The 17295-nt window shown below is 50.1% G+C and overlaps 2 protein-coding genes across 4 annotated transcripts in view; one reads left to right on the forward strand and one right to left on the reverse strand.

Annotated features, from left to right (window-relative positions):
- Window positions 1-15110, forward strand: part of znf142 (zinc finger protein 142) — a 40249-nt gene extending 25139 nt beyond the window's left edge. The window contains exons 6-7 of the mRNA XM_078227798.1: window positions 750-855; window positions 2129-15110. Of these exons, the coding sequence (XP_078083924.1) occupies window positions 750-855; window positions 2129-2631 (609 nt within the window). The 3' untranslated portion in view covers window positions 2632-15110. The remainder of the gene's footprint in view (window positions 1-749; window positions 856-2128) is intronic.
- LOC144503465 (obscurin-like protein 1) overlaps window positions 13187-17295 on the reverse strand; it is a 100733-nt gene continuing 96624 nt past the window's right edge. For all 3 annotated transcript variants that reach the window (XM_078227796.1, XM_078227795.1, XM_078227797.1), the window contains one exon: window positions 13187-15725. In XM_078227796.1, the coding sequence (XP_078083922.1) occupies window positions 15718-15725 (8 nt within the window). In that variant the 3' untranslated portion in view covers window positions 13187-15717. The remainder of the gene's footprint in view (window positions 15726-17295) is intronic.

Here is a 17295-nt window from a genome sequence, read left to right on the forward strand (position 1 = left end):
ACTGTACCTTAGTGTTATACAGTGACAGCCCCATCCCCACCAGTACTGTACCGCAGTGTTATACAATGACAACCCCACCAGTACTGTACCCCAGTGTTATACAGTGACAGCCCCATCCCCACCAGTGCTGTACCTTAGTGTTATACAGTGACAGCCCCATCCCCACCAATACTGTACCCCAGTGTTATACAGTGACAGACCCATCTCCGCCAATACTGTACCCCAGTGTTATACAATGACAGCCCCACCAGTACTGTACCCCAGTGTTATACAATGACAGCCCCACCAGTACTGTACCCCAGTGTTATACAGTGACAGACCCGTCCACACCAGTACTGTACTCCAGTGTTATACAGTGACAGACCCGTCCCCACCAGTACTGTACCCCAGTGTTATACAGTGACAGACCCATCCCCACCAGTACTGTACCCCAGTGTTATACAATGACAGCCCCACCAGTACTGTCCCCCAGTGTTATACAGTGACAGACCCATCCCCGCCAGTACTGTACACCAGTGTTATACAGTGACAGACCCGTCCCCACCAGTGCTGTATCCTAGACGTTAAACAGCTCTGAAGGCTCTCGCCAGTTTAAGGACACAATCAGGTATTGTTTGTCTTTAAAATGTTCCAGTGTTGAAGTGGGCAGATTGGCCATCCCGTCGTTACTGGTGTCCTAGTAACAAGACTCCCATTGCTTTGTATGGATGTGTGTGGCCGCACGTTACCGAATTCTCTCTGTGTTTCAGTACCACATGCGGATTCACCAAGAGGAGAGGAAGTACCTGTGCCCAGAATGTGGCTACAAATGCAAGTGGATTAACCAACTCAAGTACCACATGACGAAACACACAGGTAAAGCACGGCCACAGCACAGTGTCACATCATGAGAAATATATTGGCTGATAGTCAGGGACCACCCCACCATAGCTGTGCTGGTTAAAGGAGTGGGCACTGGAGTTAATCCCTGCAGGGGAAGCGGGTTATATGTGCTACAAGTGGTATAGAATCCCTACAGTGCAGAAGGAGGCCATTCAGCCCATTGAGTCTGCACCCACCACAATCCCACCCAGGCCCTATTCCCGCAAACCCATTTATTTACACTAGCTAGTCCCCCTAACACTAAGGGGCAATTTAGCATGGCCAATCCACCTAACCCGCACATCTTCCGGACTGTGGGAGGAAACCGGAGCACCCGGAGGAAACCCACGCAGACACGGGGAGAATGTGCAGACTCCGCACAGACAGTGACCCAAGCCGGGAATCGAACCCGGGTCCCTGTTGTTGTGAGGCAGCAGCTCTGACCACTGTGCCACCCCAGTGTATCTTTGCAGCTTCACAGTGTTTCCACCACAGGTCCAGTGTGTTTCTGGGGACGGATTGGGAGCAGCTGTTCTCAGTGTTCAGATCGTTTGAGAAAGCAAGTGGAACTCCAGTCACTCACTGAATGCCCAATAGCAGCTTCACATCAGTGCGGGGTGCAGTCAGCTTGATTAGTGTGTACAGTCCGTGGTTCACAAGGCTAAATGTGTTAGTGCAACTAGTTGGGGAGGCGATGGCCTCGTGGTATTATCGCTGGACTATTAATCCAGAACTCAGCTAATGTTCTGGGGATCCGGGTTCGAATCCCGATGGTGGAATTGGAATTCAATTTTAAAAAATCTGGAATTAAGAATTTGCTGATGGCCTTGAAACCATTGTCGATTGTCAGAAAAACCCACCTGGTTCACTAATGTCCCTTTAGGGAAGGAAATCTGATGTCCTTACCCGGTCTGGCCTACATGTGACTCCAGAGCCACAGCAATGTGGTTGACTCTCAACTGCCCTCGGGCAACTAGGGATGGGCAATAAATGCTGTCCCAGCCAGCGACACCCATGTCCCAGGAATGAATTAAAAAATGAATAAATGTAGCAGTGATTAGTTAGTATGTCTGGTTAGTGCTATTAGTCTGGTTAGCTAGGAGTGCCTCTAGTTAAATGTTGAGGTGATGGTGGTGACCTGATTAGGGTGTTTGGTTAATATTGTCTCAGTTAAAGGGTCAGTCCTGGGTTTGGGAGCCTGGTTAATGGTGTTGGGCTGGATCAGCTCCTTGCTGCGCTCGGTTAATCGAAGCATTCTCGTTCACAGGTGCCAAGCCCTACCAGTGCGATGAGTGTGATTACTGCACCAACCGTGCGGATGCACTGAGGACCCACAAGGAGACCCGGCACAAGGAAACTCGCAGCTTTATCTGTGAGCAGTGTGGGAAAGGCTTCAAGACTCGCTTCCTCCTGAAGACTCACCTGAAGAAGCACAGCGAGGCTAAGCCGTATGTCTGCAGCGTGTGCTGCCGTGGCTTCCGCTGGCAGGCTGGCCTGCGCCACCACTATCTCACCCACACCAACGAGCACCCCTTCTTCTGCCGCCACTGCAGCTACAAGGCCAAGCAGAAGTTCCAGGTGGTCAAGCACATCCAGCGGCACCACCCGCTGAAAGCAGCGGGCGACCCCGGCGAGGGGGTGGGCAAGGTGCAGGTGAGCCATGCCCTTTGCCTGCGGGACAGCAGAGACGGGGAGCCGCAGCCTGACCACCCCCACGGCTCGGCCGATGCCAACGACAAGCAGCTGCTCAGCCTGAACGCCAGCTCCTAGTCGACGGACAGGCAGGTAACGGGGAAAGCCTTCGTCTTCAGGAGGCTGGCGGCAACTGAGAGTGGGGCTGGTCCACACGGCCTGGGTGTTGTGTAAATCAGCAGGCATCGCATTAACCAAGAGATGCGTGTGCGCGCGCGCATGTGTACAACCTGCCTCATATTGATGCAAAAACCCAAACAAAGCGGACCAAGGATTCGCCATTTTTAAACTCAGTCCGACCCGCTGTTGCGTTGTGTCTATCGAGACTCTCACCATTGGTTGAGGAGGGAAACCCCAGTCCCCGGTGGAAAAGGGCCGGTGCCTTGAAGTAGAGAAGTGACGTGAAGAAAAGGGCGCAAACCGGATAAACGTAACCGATCGCAGCGTCACCACGGCATTCGGGGCTGGGTTGCTGCAGTGCCGCACTCTACGCAGAGGATTCTGGGAGGCGAGGAGGAGGGTGCGGGGTTCCCACAAGATGGCTGACAGCTCACGGTAAAGAGACGCGATAATCGACCTCGCTGGCTGCATTTATTTCTTCTGGAGCGGCGACTGAGCAAATTTGGTGATCAACTGAACTTCCACTGAAGGACACGATTAATTAACTAAACAATATTGGCTTCATGCGATCAGCCTCGCAGCGTAATGGAAGGTTGGCGATGACGTGTCCACAAGACGTGACGCTGGAGTCTGGCAGTAAACAAACCCCCGGAGTAGAAATTCGAGAACCACTTTGGAATGGACTTGGCACTGGGGAATTTTTGTTCCCCAGCTCCACGGGGCGGGGGGAGGTCCTGGCAGCAGGAATTCTGCCCTCCCTCTCCCCCTTTTTTATTTTATCACAATGCATATGCAATACAGAGCAACAGCCAGAATGACCCTGAGAATCAAAGCCTTGGCCAGCGGGGAACAGTTGTGTGCGGCGCTGTGTTTGCTGGGTGGTTGCTGGGGAGGGAGCAGGTTGAGCCAGGTTCCCTTCTCTTTGACACCAAGCTACTGCGCGGCAAGGCTTGGGTTCTGCTGGGGCACCGTAATTGTCACACCTGCTGACTTTTTCCCTCCTGACCATTCATGCTTCCCTCATTATTCCCACTCGCAGTATTTTCAGAGGACCGTTGGATTCTATCGCGCGCTTGGGGGAGGGAGGGGGAATTCTGGGTCCCGTCTAATGAATGGATGTATGGTGTGGAAGCAGGTCATTTGGCCCATGCTGGTGTTTGTGTTTCACACGAACCTCCTCCCACTGTAACGCATCGCACCCTGTCAGCATATCCTAATGTGGAGATGCCGGCGTTGGACTGGGGTAAACACAGTAAGAAGTTTAACAACACCAGGTTAAAGCCCAACAGGTTTATTTGCCTATTTTGCTACCAAATAAACCTGTTGGACTTTAACCTGGTGTTGTTAAACTTCTTACTGAGCATATCCTAACACAGTCTTTATTCTGGTCTTCCTTCTCACAGCTCCACTGGGCCCCAAGTATGTGCCCTTTGTGTATGAGCCCTGTTAGTGGGCATTGACAGGATATTAGACAATGGAGGGCATTGTAATTGAGCAGTTCCACTGTTCTCCACCCCTACCTCCACCAATGACAGCCGGGTAATGGTGACCAGGGCTGTTGGTCCATTGTAGACCCCGTTCCCCAGTGAGGCCAATTAACATCCCAGTTGCCTGCACACACTGACCAACCAGTTCAGTACATTCAAACCTGGGCTCCTTTGTCTGGCTTGGTGCCAGAAGAGTTGAGCCCACAAGAGGTTCCTGTGTCAGTCAGGTGTCTTCACGTCTCCTGCAGCTGCTCAGAGACTGTTCTTTCTCTCGTGATGGAGCAGGAGACAGAGAGAGTGTGCCCAAACCATGCCGGGAATCCCAAGATAAATTCCCAAATGTGGGAGCGTGTGGAGAGACAGCCTCTGGTTTCTTACAGCACAGCTAGAGGCTAGTCAGCCCATCAGGACTGTGCTAGCCCTTTGAAAGAGCTATCCCATCAGTCCCGCTCTGCGAGCTCTTTCCCGAGAGTTTGTGAATGTTTTACCCTCTAAGTATTTATCCAATTCCCTTTTGAGAGTCACCAATGAATCTCCTTCCACCACCATCAACTGCAGGCCATCATCCAAATCCGAGTCCCATTTCGTCTGCCAGTCATTTTGAACGTTTTTCTGGTAATACAAAGAACAAAGAACAGTACAGCACAGGAACAGGCTCTTCGGCCCTCCAAACCTGTGCCCATCATGATGCCTGCCTAAACTAAAACCGTATGCTCTTACGGAGTCCGTATCCTTCCATTCCCATCCTATTCATGTATTCGTCTAGTTGCCCCTTAAATGCCGCTATCGTACCCGCTCCCACCCCCTCCCCGGGCAGCGCGTTCCAGTCATTCACCACCTTCTGTGTAAAAAACCTGCCTCGCACGTCTCCTCTAAACTTTTCGCCACGCACCTTAAACCTGTGTCCCCGAGTACTTGACTTTTCTACCCTAGGAAAGAGCATCTGACTATCCACTCTGTCCACGCCACTCATGTAAACCTCTATCAGGTCTCTCCTCAACCTCCAGTTCTCCGGTGAGAACAAACCCAAGTTTCTCCAACCTCTCCTCCTAGCTAATGCCCTCCAAACCAGGCAACATCCTAGTAAATCTTTTCTGTGCCCTCTCCAAAGCCTCCATAATCCTTCTGGTAATGGACCCTTCTCTAGTGGTAAAAAATTCTCCTTGTTACTTTTCTGTATTTACTCTCATCAGAAGCCCCCCCCCATGATTTTGAATCTCCCCCTTAACCGTCTGCTCCATGGAGAATATTCCCAGCTTGACCTTGGACCCATTCACCTGTTTTTTTATCATGGGGACAGAGGGAGCTGTTTCCTTGTGGGTGCTGTAGCTTTGACACTGACCACCTCCCCCCCCCCCCCAATCTCCCCATCCCCCTCCCTGGCACTGGAGCAAGAGTGAATGCAGATTGCCAAGTCCCAGGCCCACTGGCCTCTTTGTTGCAGCTCTGATTGGAAGGATGAGTCTTTGGATGCTTCATCTACATGTTCAGAGCGGAGACTTAACACAGCCTGATTCCCGGGGTAGAGGAAGTAAGGCAAATAGAGCAGTGAGAGATGGGGTTAAACATCACCAAGACCTGGGGTCTGGCCTGTCTCTCGGATACGAGTGTCTCTCCCTTCTGCTGTGTGTCAAAGGCCTTCTGTTCATGACCTCGGGAGTTCCCTCAGTGCTTGTTAGCCAGTGAAGTAGTTTTGAAGCGTAGTCACTGCTGTAATGTAGGATAACGCTGGCATCTCCACATCATGTAGGATGTGAGCAGCCAGTTTGCACACAGCCAGATCCCAACACAGCAATGTGATAATGACCAGATACGGTTTGTTTTAGTGATGTTGATTGAAGGTTAAACATGATTCCTGTCACAGAATCTTATACATCCACCCAGAGGGGGCCAGATTGGGGCTTTAATTTAATGCCTCATCAGAAAGGTGGCACCTCTGACAATGCTGCACTCCTCCAGTGCTGCAGTGCAAGTGACAGACTTAATAATGGGGCACAAGTCACTGCAGTGGGGACTTGAAACCACAATCTTCTGACTGTGAGATGAGAGTGCCACCCACTAGCTTCACCTGACCACTCGGTCACTAAAGGAGAAAATACTGGAAAATCTCAGCAGGTCTGGCAGCATCTGTAAGGAGAGAAAAGAGCTGGCGTTTTGAGTCCAGATGACTCTTTGTCAAAGCTAAAAGGCATAGAAATGGGGGAGGGGTGGCGGGGGGGGTGGGGGTGGAAACCAGGTTAGATTCCCCACGCCGTGCTTGGTAAATGTTGCCCTCGAGGGCCATCACATGGAAGTGCTCACCTGGCCTCTGCACCTGCACAGGTACGCTCCACATTGGGGGTGCCAGTCTGCCATGTCTTTGAGCAGCTCACACGGGCCTTCCTGTCCCCCTTCTTTGAGATTGCCGATGAGTGCTGAGTCAGGGATGGTCTTGCGTGGCCTGGAGTCCTGTCTGCCTAGCTTTTGACACAAGTCAGTTAGTTCCACCCAGTGAGGTGACGGGCCCAGGGTCCAAACCATTGCTCCGTTCCCAATAGCCACATGTCGGTACTGTTCGGAGATGTCAATATTGGACCCCAAGATAGCTCTAACTGGGCCAACCGCATTCTGTTGTTCCTTACCCCACTGGACAAGCCCCATGTATCGGCCCCAAGGGTGAACCATTGAGTTGTCTCTTCTCATGAAGCCCATACTCACTGCATGGTGTCTCCCCTCCGCCCCCCCCCCCCTGGTGTTTGGGTAAACGTTCCCTGTAACAGACGGGAGGGGAGGTAAAATTTGAGGAGGAAAAAGGGCAGAGATATTTATTTTTTTATATCGTCATGCTAAGGTAAATTAGCAAGAACCCAGAGAGAAGGGATAGACAAAAGGCAAAGCTCGGAGCAGATATTGGAACAGCTGGAGAGTGTGACTGAGTCAGCATCCCCGGCTGCTTTGTGCAGCTACTGGGCGAGTACACTGCCCGATAGACAAACAGTGCGACTGTTGCACACATTTCACTGGCCCCGAGCAGCGATGGGGTGAAGGACCACTTCACTGTTTGTGTGTGTGGGGGGCAGTGCGCGTTAGCCAGTAACCCAGGTGAACCAGGCACTGTCACCTCCAGCGCTGTGATACCTTGTGGCCCTGAGAACAGGCAGACAGCAGCTTCATAGATCCTTGGAGCAGCCTTGCCTCCTCCCCAGCCCCCCCCCCCCAGAACTCTCCCTAATCCGGGGGTTTCGCTGCTGATGGACCCAGCACACCTGAAGGGGACAGGAGAAGATTGAGCTGGGGAGCCAGAGTGGAACATGAGAGGTGTTGATCACTGAAGTGGTGCGGTTACTGTGACAACATTGACCGATCCGCAGGTCTCTGAAAAGTATTTAACGTGGGGGAGGTGATTTTTCTCAAAAACTGCACTCCTGATTAGAAATATTAATATATTACTCAATTACTATGTGCTAATCAAATGTATATGTTCAGCTTGAATGTACAGAAGCCGAGGATAAAAAAAGCATCTTTTGTGCTAAATGTGATCCTGAATCCCATTAAAAAGACGAAGGGACAGGTGGACCCTTGAGAACTGAGCTTTGATCCGATGGTTTGCAACACGCTGGAGGGGCGTGGCTGGTTTTGAGTTTAACAGGACGCCCGTAAGTATGAGGCTGCCTGTCAAAAAACAAACTTGCCTCTCAGGATATCCCAAAGCACTAACACAGCAAGTTCTTATTCTGAAGTGTAGTCACTGTTCAAATGTCGAAATGCAGCGATGAATTTGTGCATAGCAAGATCCCAATGATGCATTGGAAAGGGTGCAGAAGAGATTTACCAGGATGTTGCCTGGTTTGGAGAACATGGACTATGAAGAAAGATTGAGCAATCTTGGATTGTTTTAGAATCATAGAATCCCGACAATGCAGAAGGAGGCCGTTCGGCCCATCAAATCCACACCCGACCACAATCCCACCCAGGCCCTATCCCCGTAACCCCACATATTTACCCTGCTAATCCCCCTGAAGCTAAGGGCCCAACTTAGCCTGGCCAATCCGCCTAACCTGCACATCTTTGGACTGTGGGAGGAAACCGGAGCACTCGGAGGAAACCCACGCAGATACGGGGAGAACGTGCAAACTCCCCACAGACAGCGACCCGAAGCCGGAATTGAACCCGGATCCCTGGCGCTGTGAGACAGCAGTGCTAACTACTGTGCCACCATGCCGAGTGTCGGAGCATGACAGGGGGATCTGATAGAGGTTTACAAGATTATGACAGACTTGGATACAGTGGATAGTCAGTCTTTTTCCCCCGGGGTCGAAGGGAATTACTCGGGGGATAGAACAAAGAAAATTACAGCACAGGAACAGGCCCTTTGGCCCTCCAAGCCTGGACCGACCACCAACCCACTGAATTAAAACCTGCTATTCCGGGGACCATATCCCTCTATTCCCATCCTATTCATGTATTTGTCCAGACATCCCTTAAAACTCACTACCGTATCCGCTTCCACTGCCTCCCCCGGCAACGGGTTCCAGGCACCCACCACTCTCTGTGTAAAAAATCTGCCTCGTGCATCTCCTTTAAACCTTGCCCCTCGCACCTTAAACCTGCGCCCCCTAGTAATTGACTCTTCCACCCTGGGAAAAAGCTTCTGACTATCCACTCTGTCCATGCCTCTCATAATCTTGTAGACTTCTATCAGGTCGCCCCTCAACCTCCGTCGTTCCAGTGAGAACAAACCAAGTTTCTCCAACCTCTCATAGCTATGGTCCTCCATACCAATTTCTCTCAACACCCCTGGTAAATCTTTTCTGTACCCTCTCCAAAGCCTCCACATCCTTCTGGTAGTGTGGTGACCAGAATTGAACACTATATTCCAAGTGCGGCCTAACTAAGGTTCTATAAATCTGCAACGTGACTTGCCAATTTTTAAACTCAATGCCCTGGCCGATGAAGGCAAGCATGCCGTATGCCTTCTTGACTACCTTCTCCACCTGCATTGCCACTTTCAGTGACCTGTGTACCTGTGCACCCAGATCCCTTTGCCTATCAATACTCTTAAGGGTTCTGCCATTTACTGTATATTTCCTATCTGGGTAATAAATGCTGGTCTCCAACTGATCTATACCCTGCTGTATCCTCTGATGGTCCTCATCACTATCCACAAATCTACCAACCTTTGTGTCGTCCGCAAACTTACTAATCAAACCAGTTACATTTTCCTCCAAATCATTTATATATATATATATTACGAACAGCAAAGATCCCAGCACTGATCCCTGAGGAACGCCACTTGTCACAGCCTTCCATTCAGAGACACACCCTTCCACTGCTACCCTCTGTCTTCTATGGCCGAGCCATTTCTGTATCCACCTTGCCAGCTCACCTCTGATCCCATGTGACTTCCATCTTCTGCACCAGTCTGCCATGAGGGATCTTGTCAAAGACCTTACTGAAGTCCATGTAGACAACATCTACTGCCCTACCCTCATCAATCATCTTGGTCACTTCCTCAAAAAACTCGATCAAGTTAGTAAGACATGACCTCCCCTTCACAAAACCATGTTGTCTCTCACTAATATGTCCACTTATTTCCAAGCGGGAGTAAATCCTGTCTCGAAGAATCCTCTCCAATAATTTCCCTACCACTGATGTAAGGCTCACCGGCCTGTAATTACCTGGATTATCCTTGCTACCCTTCTTAAACAAAGGAACAACATTGGCTATTCTCCAATCCTCTGGGACCTCCCCTGTCGCCACTGAGGATACAAAGATTTCTCTCAAGGTCCCAGCAATTTCCTCCCTTGCCTCTCTCAGTATTTTGGGGTGTATCCTATCAGGCCCTGGGGACTTGTCTGCCTTAATGTTTCTCAAGAACCCCAATACCACCACCTTTTTGATCTCAACATGACTCAAACTATCTACACATCCTTTCCCAGATTCATCATCCACCAAGTCCTTCTCTTTGGTGAATACTGACGCAAAGTACTCATTTAATACCTCGCCCATTTCTTTTGGCTCCACGCATAGATTCCCTCCCTTGTCCTTGAGTGGGCCAACCCTCTCCCTGGCTACCCTCTTGCTCTTTATATATATGTATAAAAAGCCTTGGGATTTTCCTTAATCCAGCTGGCCAATGATTTTTTGTGACCCCTTTTAGCCCTCCTTACTCCATGCTTACATTTCTTTCAACTTTCCTTGTATTTCACACTTGCTTCGTGTGTTCCCAGCATCTGAGCCTTGACAAATGCTTCCTTATTCTCTTTGACTGAGCTCACAATATCTCTCGTTATCCAAGGTTCCCAAAACTTGCCACTCTTATCCTTCATCCTTACAGGAATGTGTCAATCCTGAATCCCTATCAACTTACACTTGAAAGCCTCCCACATGCCAGATGTTGATTTGCCCTCAAACATCTGCCCCAATCTACATTCTTCAGTTCCTGCCTAATGTTGTAATTAGCCTTCCCCCAATTTAGCACCTTAACTTGAGGACTACACTTATCTTTATCCATCAGTACCTTAAAGCTTACTGAATTGTGGTCACTGTTCCCGAACTGCTCCCCTACTGAAACATCGACCACCTGGCGGGGCTCATTCCCCAATATCAGGTCCAGTATGGCCCCTCCCTAGTTGGACTACCTATATACTGTTTCAAGAAGCCCTCCTGGATGCTCCTTACAAACTCTGCCCCATCCACACCCCTCGCACTAAGTGAGTCCCAGTCAATAGGGGAAGTTAAAATCTCCTACCACAACAACCCTGTTACTTTTACACCTTGCCAAAATCTGCCTACATTACTGTTCCTCTATCTGCCACTGGCTGTTGGTTGGCCTATAGTAAACCCCCCAACATTGTGACTACACCCTTCCTATTCCTGAGCTCTACCCATATTGCCTCGCTGTAAGAGCCCTCCAAGGTGTCCTCCCGGAGTACAGCTGTGATATTCTCCTTATGTGGAGATGCCGGCGTTGGACTGGGGTGAACACAGTAAGAAGTCTCACAACACCAGGTTAAAGTCCAACAGGTTTATTTGGTAGTAAATACCTTAAGCTTTCGGAGCGCTGCTCCGTCAGATGGAGTGGAAATGTGCTCTCAGACACAAAATCAAGTTGCAGAATACTGATTAGAATGCGAATCCTACAGCCAGCCAGGTCTTAAAGGTACAGACAATGTGGGTGGAGGGAACATTAAACACAAGTTAAAGAGATGTGTATTGTCTCCAGACAGAACAGCTAGTGAGATTCTGCAAGCCCAGGAGGCAAGCTGTGGGGGTTACTGATAATGTGACATAAATCCAACATCCCGGTTTAGGCCGTCCTCATGTGTGTGGAACTTGGCGATCAGTTTCTGCTCAGCGACTCTGCGCTGTCGTGTGTCGTGAAGGCCGCCTTGGAGAACGCTTACCTGAAGATCCAAGGCTGAATGCCTGTGACTGCTGAAGTGCTCCCCCACAGGAAGAGAACAGTCTTGCCTGGTGATTGTCGAGCGGTGTTCATTCATCCGTTGTCGTAGCGTCTGCATGGTTTCCCCAATGTACCATGCCTCGGGACATCCTTTCCTGCAGCGTATCAGGTAGACAATGTTGGCCGAGTTGCAAGAGTAGGTACCGTGTACCTGGTAGATGGTGTTCTCACGTGAGATGATCCGGCACGTCTTGCAGAGGTTGCTGTGGCAGGGTTGTGTGATGTCGTGGTCACTGTTCTCCTGAAGGCTGGGTAGTTTGCTGCGGACAATGGTCTGTTTGAGGTTGCGCGGTTGTTTGAAGGCAAGAAGTGGGGGTGTGGGGATGGCCTTGGCGAGATGTTCGTCTTCATCAATGACACGTTGAAAGCTCCAGAGAAGATGTTGTAGCTTCTTCGCTCCGGGGAAGTACTGGACGACTCCAAGCTCTAAGTCCATCTGCCTTCCCTGTAACACTTCTTGCATTGAAACTAATGCACTTCAGTCCACCAGACCCTCTCTGATTAGCAATCCCACCCTGCCTGCTGTTTCTCTGAGTCTTACTGGCCCTACTCTCTGGTTCCCCTTCAGCTAATTCACCTTTGCTTTGGTTCCCACCCCCCTGCCAAACTAGTTTAAATCCTCCCGTGTGACACTAGCATAGGTTGAGAGTGAGAGGGGGGAGTTTAAAAGAGATGTAAGGGGTAGGTTTTTCACACAGAGGGTGGTGAATGCCTGGAACGCGCTGCCGGGGGAGGTGGTGGAAGCGGATTCTATAACAACGTTCAAGAGGCATCTGGATCGATACATGAATAGGCAGCGAATAGAGGGATAGGGACCATGTAGAGGCAAGAAAATATTAGATTAGAGAGGCATCTGTGTCAGCACAGACTTGGTGGGCCGAAGGGCCTGTTCCTGTGCTGTTCTGTTCTTTGTTTTTTAACCCACGATCAGCAGTGTGAAAACAACCAAATGATCTCTCAGCGATGTTGGTTGTGGGATAAATATTGATGTGGAGATGCCGGCGTTGGACTGGGGTAAGCACAGTAAGAAGTCTCACAACACCAGGTTAAAGTCCATTATCTTGTAAATTGAGTTTGTGTCTTTATGTGCCCTGTTTGTGAACACGACTCCCGCTCACCTGGTGAAGGGGCAGTGCTCCGAAAGCTTGTGGCTTGTGCTACCAAATAAACCTGTTGGACTTTAACCTGGTGTTGTGAGGATAAATATTGACCAGGAGACCCGGGGGAACTCTGCTGCTCTTCAAAGGAACACCATGGGATCAGTTATATCTGCCTGAGAAGGCAGGCGGGGGTCTGGGGTTGGCATCTCGGCTGAAAGGTGATGACGTCTCTGACAGTGCTGCACTCCCTCAGCACGGTACAGGAGGCAGCGACTAGATTTTGTGCTCAGGTCTCTGGAGCAGGATTCAAAGCCACAAGCTGACTGAAAGGAATGTTGGGGGGGGGGGGGGGATGGTGTTGAGGCAAACGATCAGTCCTGATGGTACTGAATGGCAGAGCAGATTTGATGGGCCGAATGGTCTAATTCTGTTCAGTCCAAGCTTGAAGGCGGAAATAAAACACAAGAACTGCCATTTGGTGCAATTTTTTATTACAGGAGATAATAACATCATAAAGCAATTGTGTTTCTGATTGGAATCAAGGGTGCTCAGAAAGTCCCAGCACGATAAAACACTGGCCAACCCACACTGCCAACTGGTGTGTGATAGTGGGGGGTGTGTGTGTCTGATGGTGGGGGTGTGTATGTGAGAGAGTGATGGTGGGGGTGGGGGGGGGGGGTGTGTGTGAGATGGTTGGGTGTGTATGTGTGAGAGAGTGATGGTGGGGGGGGGATGTGTGAGTTGGTGGGGTGTGAGAGAATTACTGGACAGGACCCTGATATTTCTTTATCAGTGTTAGATAAGTGTGGACATGACCGCCAGGGAGTATTGTCAGCAGATTGTGTACATTTTTTGATTTGATTTATTATTGTCACATGTATTAACATACAGTGAAAAGTATTGTTTCTTGCGCACTATACAGACAAACATACCATTCATAGAGAAGGAAAGGAGAGAGTGCAGAATGTAGTGTTACATAGCTACGGTGTAGAGAAAGATCAACTTAATGCAAGGTAAATCCATTCAAAGTCACAGTAAGAAGTCTCACAACACCAGGTTAAAGTCCAACAGGTTTATTTGGTAGCACAAGCTTTCGGAGTCTCACTCCTTCATCAGGTGAGACTACTTACTGTGCCTTTCCCAGTCCAACGCCGACAACTATACATCATTCAAAAGTCTGACAGCAGTAGGGAAGAAGCTGTTCTTGAGTCGGTTGGCACAGGACCTCAGATTTTTGTATTTTTTCCTGACGGAAGAATGTGGGAGAGAGAATGTCCGGGGTGTGTGGGGGTCCTTCATCATGCTGGCTGCTTTGTCGAGACAGCGGGAAGTGTAGACAGAGCCAATGGATGGGAGGCTGGTTTGCGTGATGGATTGGACTACAGTCACAGTGTTTTGTAGTTCCTTGCAGTCTTTTATGAAATCGCAGCTCCTATTGTTGCTGAAATAAATATCCCAAAGGGGCTTGTGCGGGTAGGTGATAAGATGGAGCAGAAGGTTGAGGGAGATGACCAAATGCTTAGTCGTTGAGGTGGGTTTGAAGCTGGAGGTATCTGCCTTGGAGGAGGGAAGGGAATTTACTGAGTGGAGCTCCCCCAACAACTGAAGGTACAGTCTCCAGGGCCGAGGTGAGTCGCAGAGGAGGGTCAGGCAGTGACTAAACTGGGGGGGTCGGAATATCGAAATTTAGCAAGGGATGCTGGCTCAGACAAAGACTTTGGAGAAGGAGTTCAAATTCCGAGGGGTTTGATCCGGGCCGCGATACTCAATCGAGGGAATATTTTGGAAATTGGTGCGATGGATGGACATGACTTGATGTGTGTTTGGGCCAAAGACAGCAGCGTTCTGGATGAGCTGATGTTTACAGAGGCTGGAAGGTTGTCCAGGGGAGTATTGGAATTGTAGAGTCGAGAGACCGCAACGGCGTGGATGTGGGTCACAACGGGGGCAACAGAAATGGGTAATGACTGGAGACTCCATCACGGATGTGGAAGAGGGATTGGGGTGGGGGGAGGTGGACTGGTGCCCAGACTCTGCAGAGTGGAAGGAAGGGCAGTTGGTCAGTGGAGTTCCAAGATCCAGGCAGTGCAGCCCAAGTGGAGCAGGTTCCTGAATGCTGAGCATTGGCAGTGAGTGGTGATGGTTAAGGACTGGGTAGGGGATTCACCCTGAAGGTACTGGTCCACTCTCGGTTGGGGGTCAGCAGCCCAGGTGGTCAAGCAGTGTGTGTCTATTGAACTTGGGAGTGCTTCACTGCCAAGCTTCCCCTGGTTGTGTGCGCGTGTTCCTCTCAGCAAGCGGACCGTTGGATAGGGATCAGGGGCTGGCATGCTGGAGGTTATTATTCTGAGCAGCAACCCAGGAGTTCTTGAGATCAATCTTGGAGCCACCACCCCCAATCCCCCCCCCCCCAAGACGAAAATCAGCTAACTTGGTATAGAGGGAGGGGAGACTGGGATTGAACCAGACAGGCACCCAATAAACCCAGGGATTGCCAACACGCTCCACCTAACGCTGCCAACCACATCACTCACACACTCCCTCTATTGGCCACCCAACATGTCAACCCTTGTGGTGCCTAACTTCTCGCGAGTATTGGGAACCTATTACTCACCATCTCCAACATTTTCACATCTCATTACACATTTTCCAAGAGAATGTAAATATTAGTTTATTAAAAAATAATAATGTGATTGTGATATTACTCCCGGGTTTGGTTTTGCAGCCAACACCTTGGAGATTAATTCCTGGAAAGATAACCCCCGAAACACATCAGCTCTATTCTGTGTCAGTGGGGGAGAGGGGCATGGGGGAGAGGGAGAGGGCGGGAGGCAGCTGACTCGGGGAGTTCACGGAGCGCTGTTCCCGAGCGAAGGGTGACAGTGGGTCGAGAGGTCCCCAAGTGTCAGGTGACAAAACACGACTGTCTTCAGGGTCCGGGGAGGAGCCATCGCTGGAGTGCGTGAGTCTCTGTCCAATTGCCCAGGCGAAAGGGAAATCTGTTCCACTGCTGCTAATCAACTGAAAACAAAACAAAAAGAAATCAACAAGGTTCTGATCGGTAAATATAGAAAATATATTTCAGCTTGTCCAGGGGATCAGCCTATTATACCATTAATATCCGATAGGCACTAATAAATACAGCAGAGAATTCAGGAGAAACTTCTTTACCCACAGAGTGGGGACTTGGGCGTGAGGCAGTGTGTGATTGAGTGTGCCATCAAACCACACTGGCAAAACTGAAGTCTGAGGGAATCTGGGGGAAAATCGACTGGGGTCACGCCCAAGGAAGGTGGTAGGGTTCAATCATCTCAGTCCCAGGACATTGCTGCGGGGGGTGTGTGTCCTCAGACAAATCCTCTTCAGCTGCTTCATCAATAACCCTCCTTCTGCCATAAGGTCAGAAGTGGGGATGTTTGCCGATGACTGCACAATGTTGAACACCATTCACCACTCAGATACTGAAGCAGTTCATGTCCTAATGCAGCAATGGACAATATCCAGGCTTCGACTGATTCAGTGATGATAAAGCCATAGAATGTCAATGGGGAAATGGTTAGATTCTCTCTTACCGGTGACGGTCATCGACTAGCATTTGTGTGGCAAGTAATATTCACACCACACAATGCCAGGCAATGACCATCACCAGTAACAGAGAATCTAACCATTGCCCCTTTGACATTCTGTGGCCTTACCATCACTGAATCTCTCACTATCAGCATCCTGGGGGAGTTACCATTGACTAGAAACTGAACTGGACCCAGCCATATAAATATTGTGGCTACAAGAGCAGATCAGAGACTGGGAATCCTGCAGTGAGTAACTCACCTCCTGACTCGCCAAAGCCTGTCCATTATCGACAAAGCACAAGTCTGGAGTGTGATGGAATACTCCCCACTTGCCTGGATAGGTGCACCTCCAACAATCATAGAAACCCTACAGTGCAGAAGGAGGCCATTCGGCCCATCAAGTCTGCACCGACCACAATCCCACCCAGGCCCTACCCCCACATATTTTACCCGCTAATCCCTCTAACCTACGCATCCCAGGACTCTTAAGGGGCATTTTTTTTTTTAACCTGGCCAATCAACCTAACCCGCACATCTTTGGACTGTGGGAGGAAACCGGAGCACCCGGAGTAAACCCACGCAGACACGAGGAGAATGTGCAAACTCCACACACAACACTCAAGAAGCTCGACACCATCCATGACAAAGCAGCCCACTTGATAGCATCTCATCCATCACTATCAACACTTCTTTCCTCCATCACTGATGCACAGTGGCAGCCGTGTGTACCATCTGCAAGATGTCCTGCAGCAACTCACCCAAGGCTCCTTCCAAACCTAGAACCTCTACCATCTAGAAGGACAAGGGCAGCAGGCACCAGGGAACACCGCCACCTGGAGGTTCCCCTCCGAATCATTCACCATTCTGACTTGGAAATATATCGGCCGTTCCTTCACTGTCGCTGGATCAAAATCCTGGAACTCCCTCCCTAACAGCACGGTGGGTGTACCTACACCACATGGCCTGCAGCGATTCAAGAAGGCAGCTCACCACCACCTTCTCAAGGGGCAATTAGGGATGGG

The sequence above is a fragment of the Mustelus asterias genome, chromosome 14 (assembly GCF_964213995.1).
Source record: "Mustelus asterias chromosome 14, sMusAst1.hap1.1, whole genome shotgun sequence".
In the NCBI taxonomy this organism is placed as follows: Eukaryota; Metazoa; Chordata; class Chondrichthyes; order Carcharhiniformes; family Triakidae; genus Mustelus; species Mustelus asterias.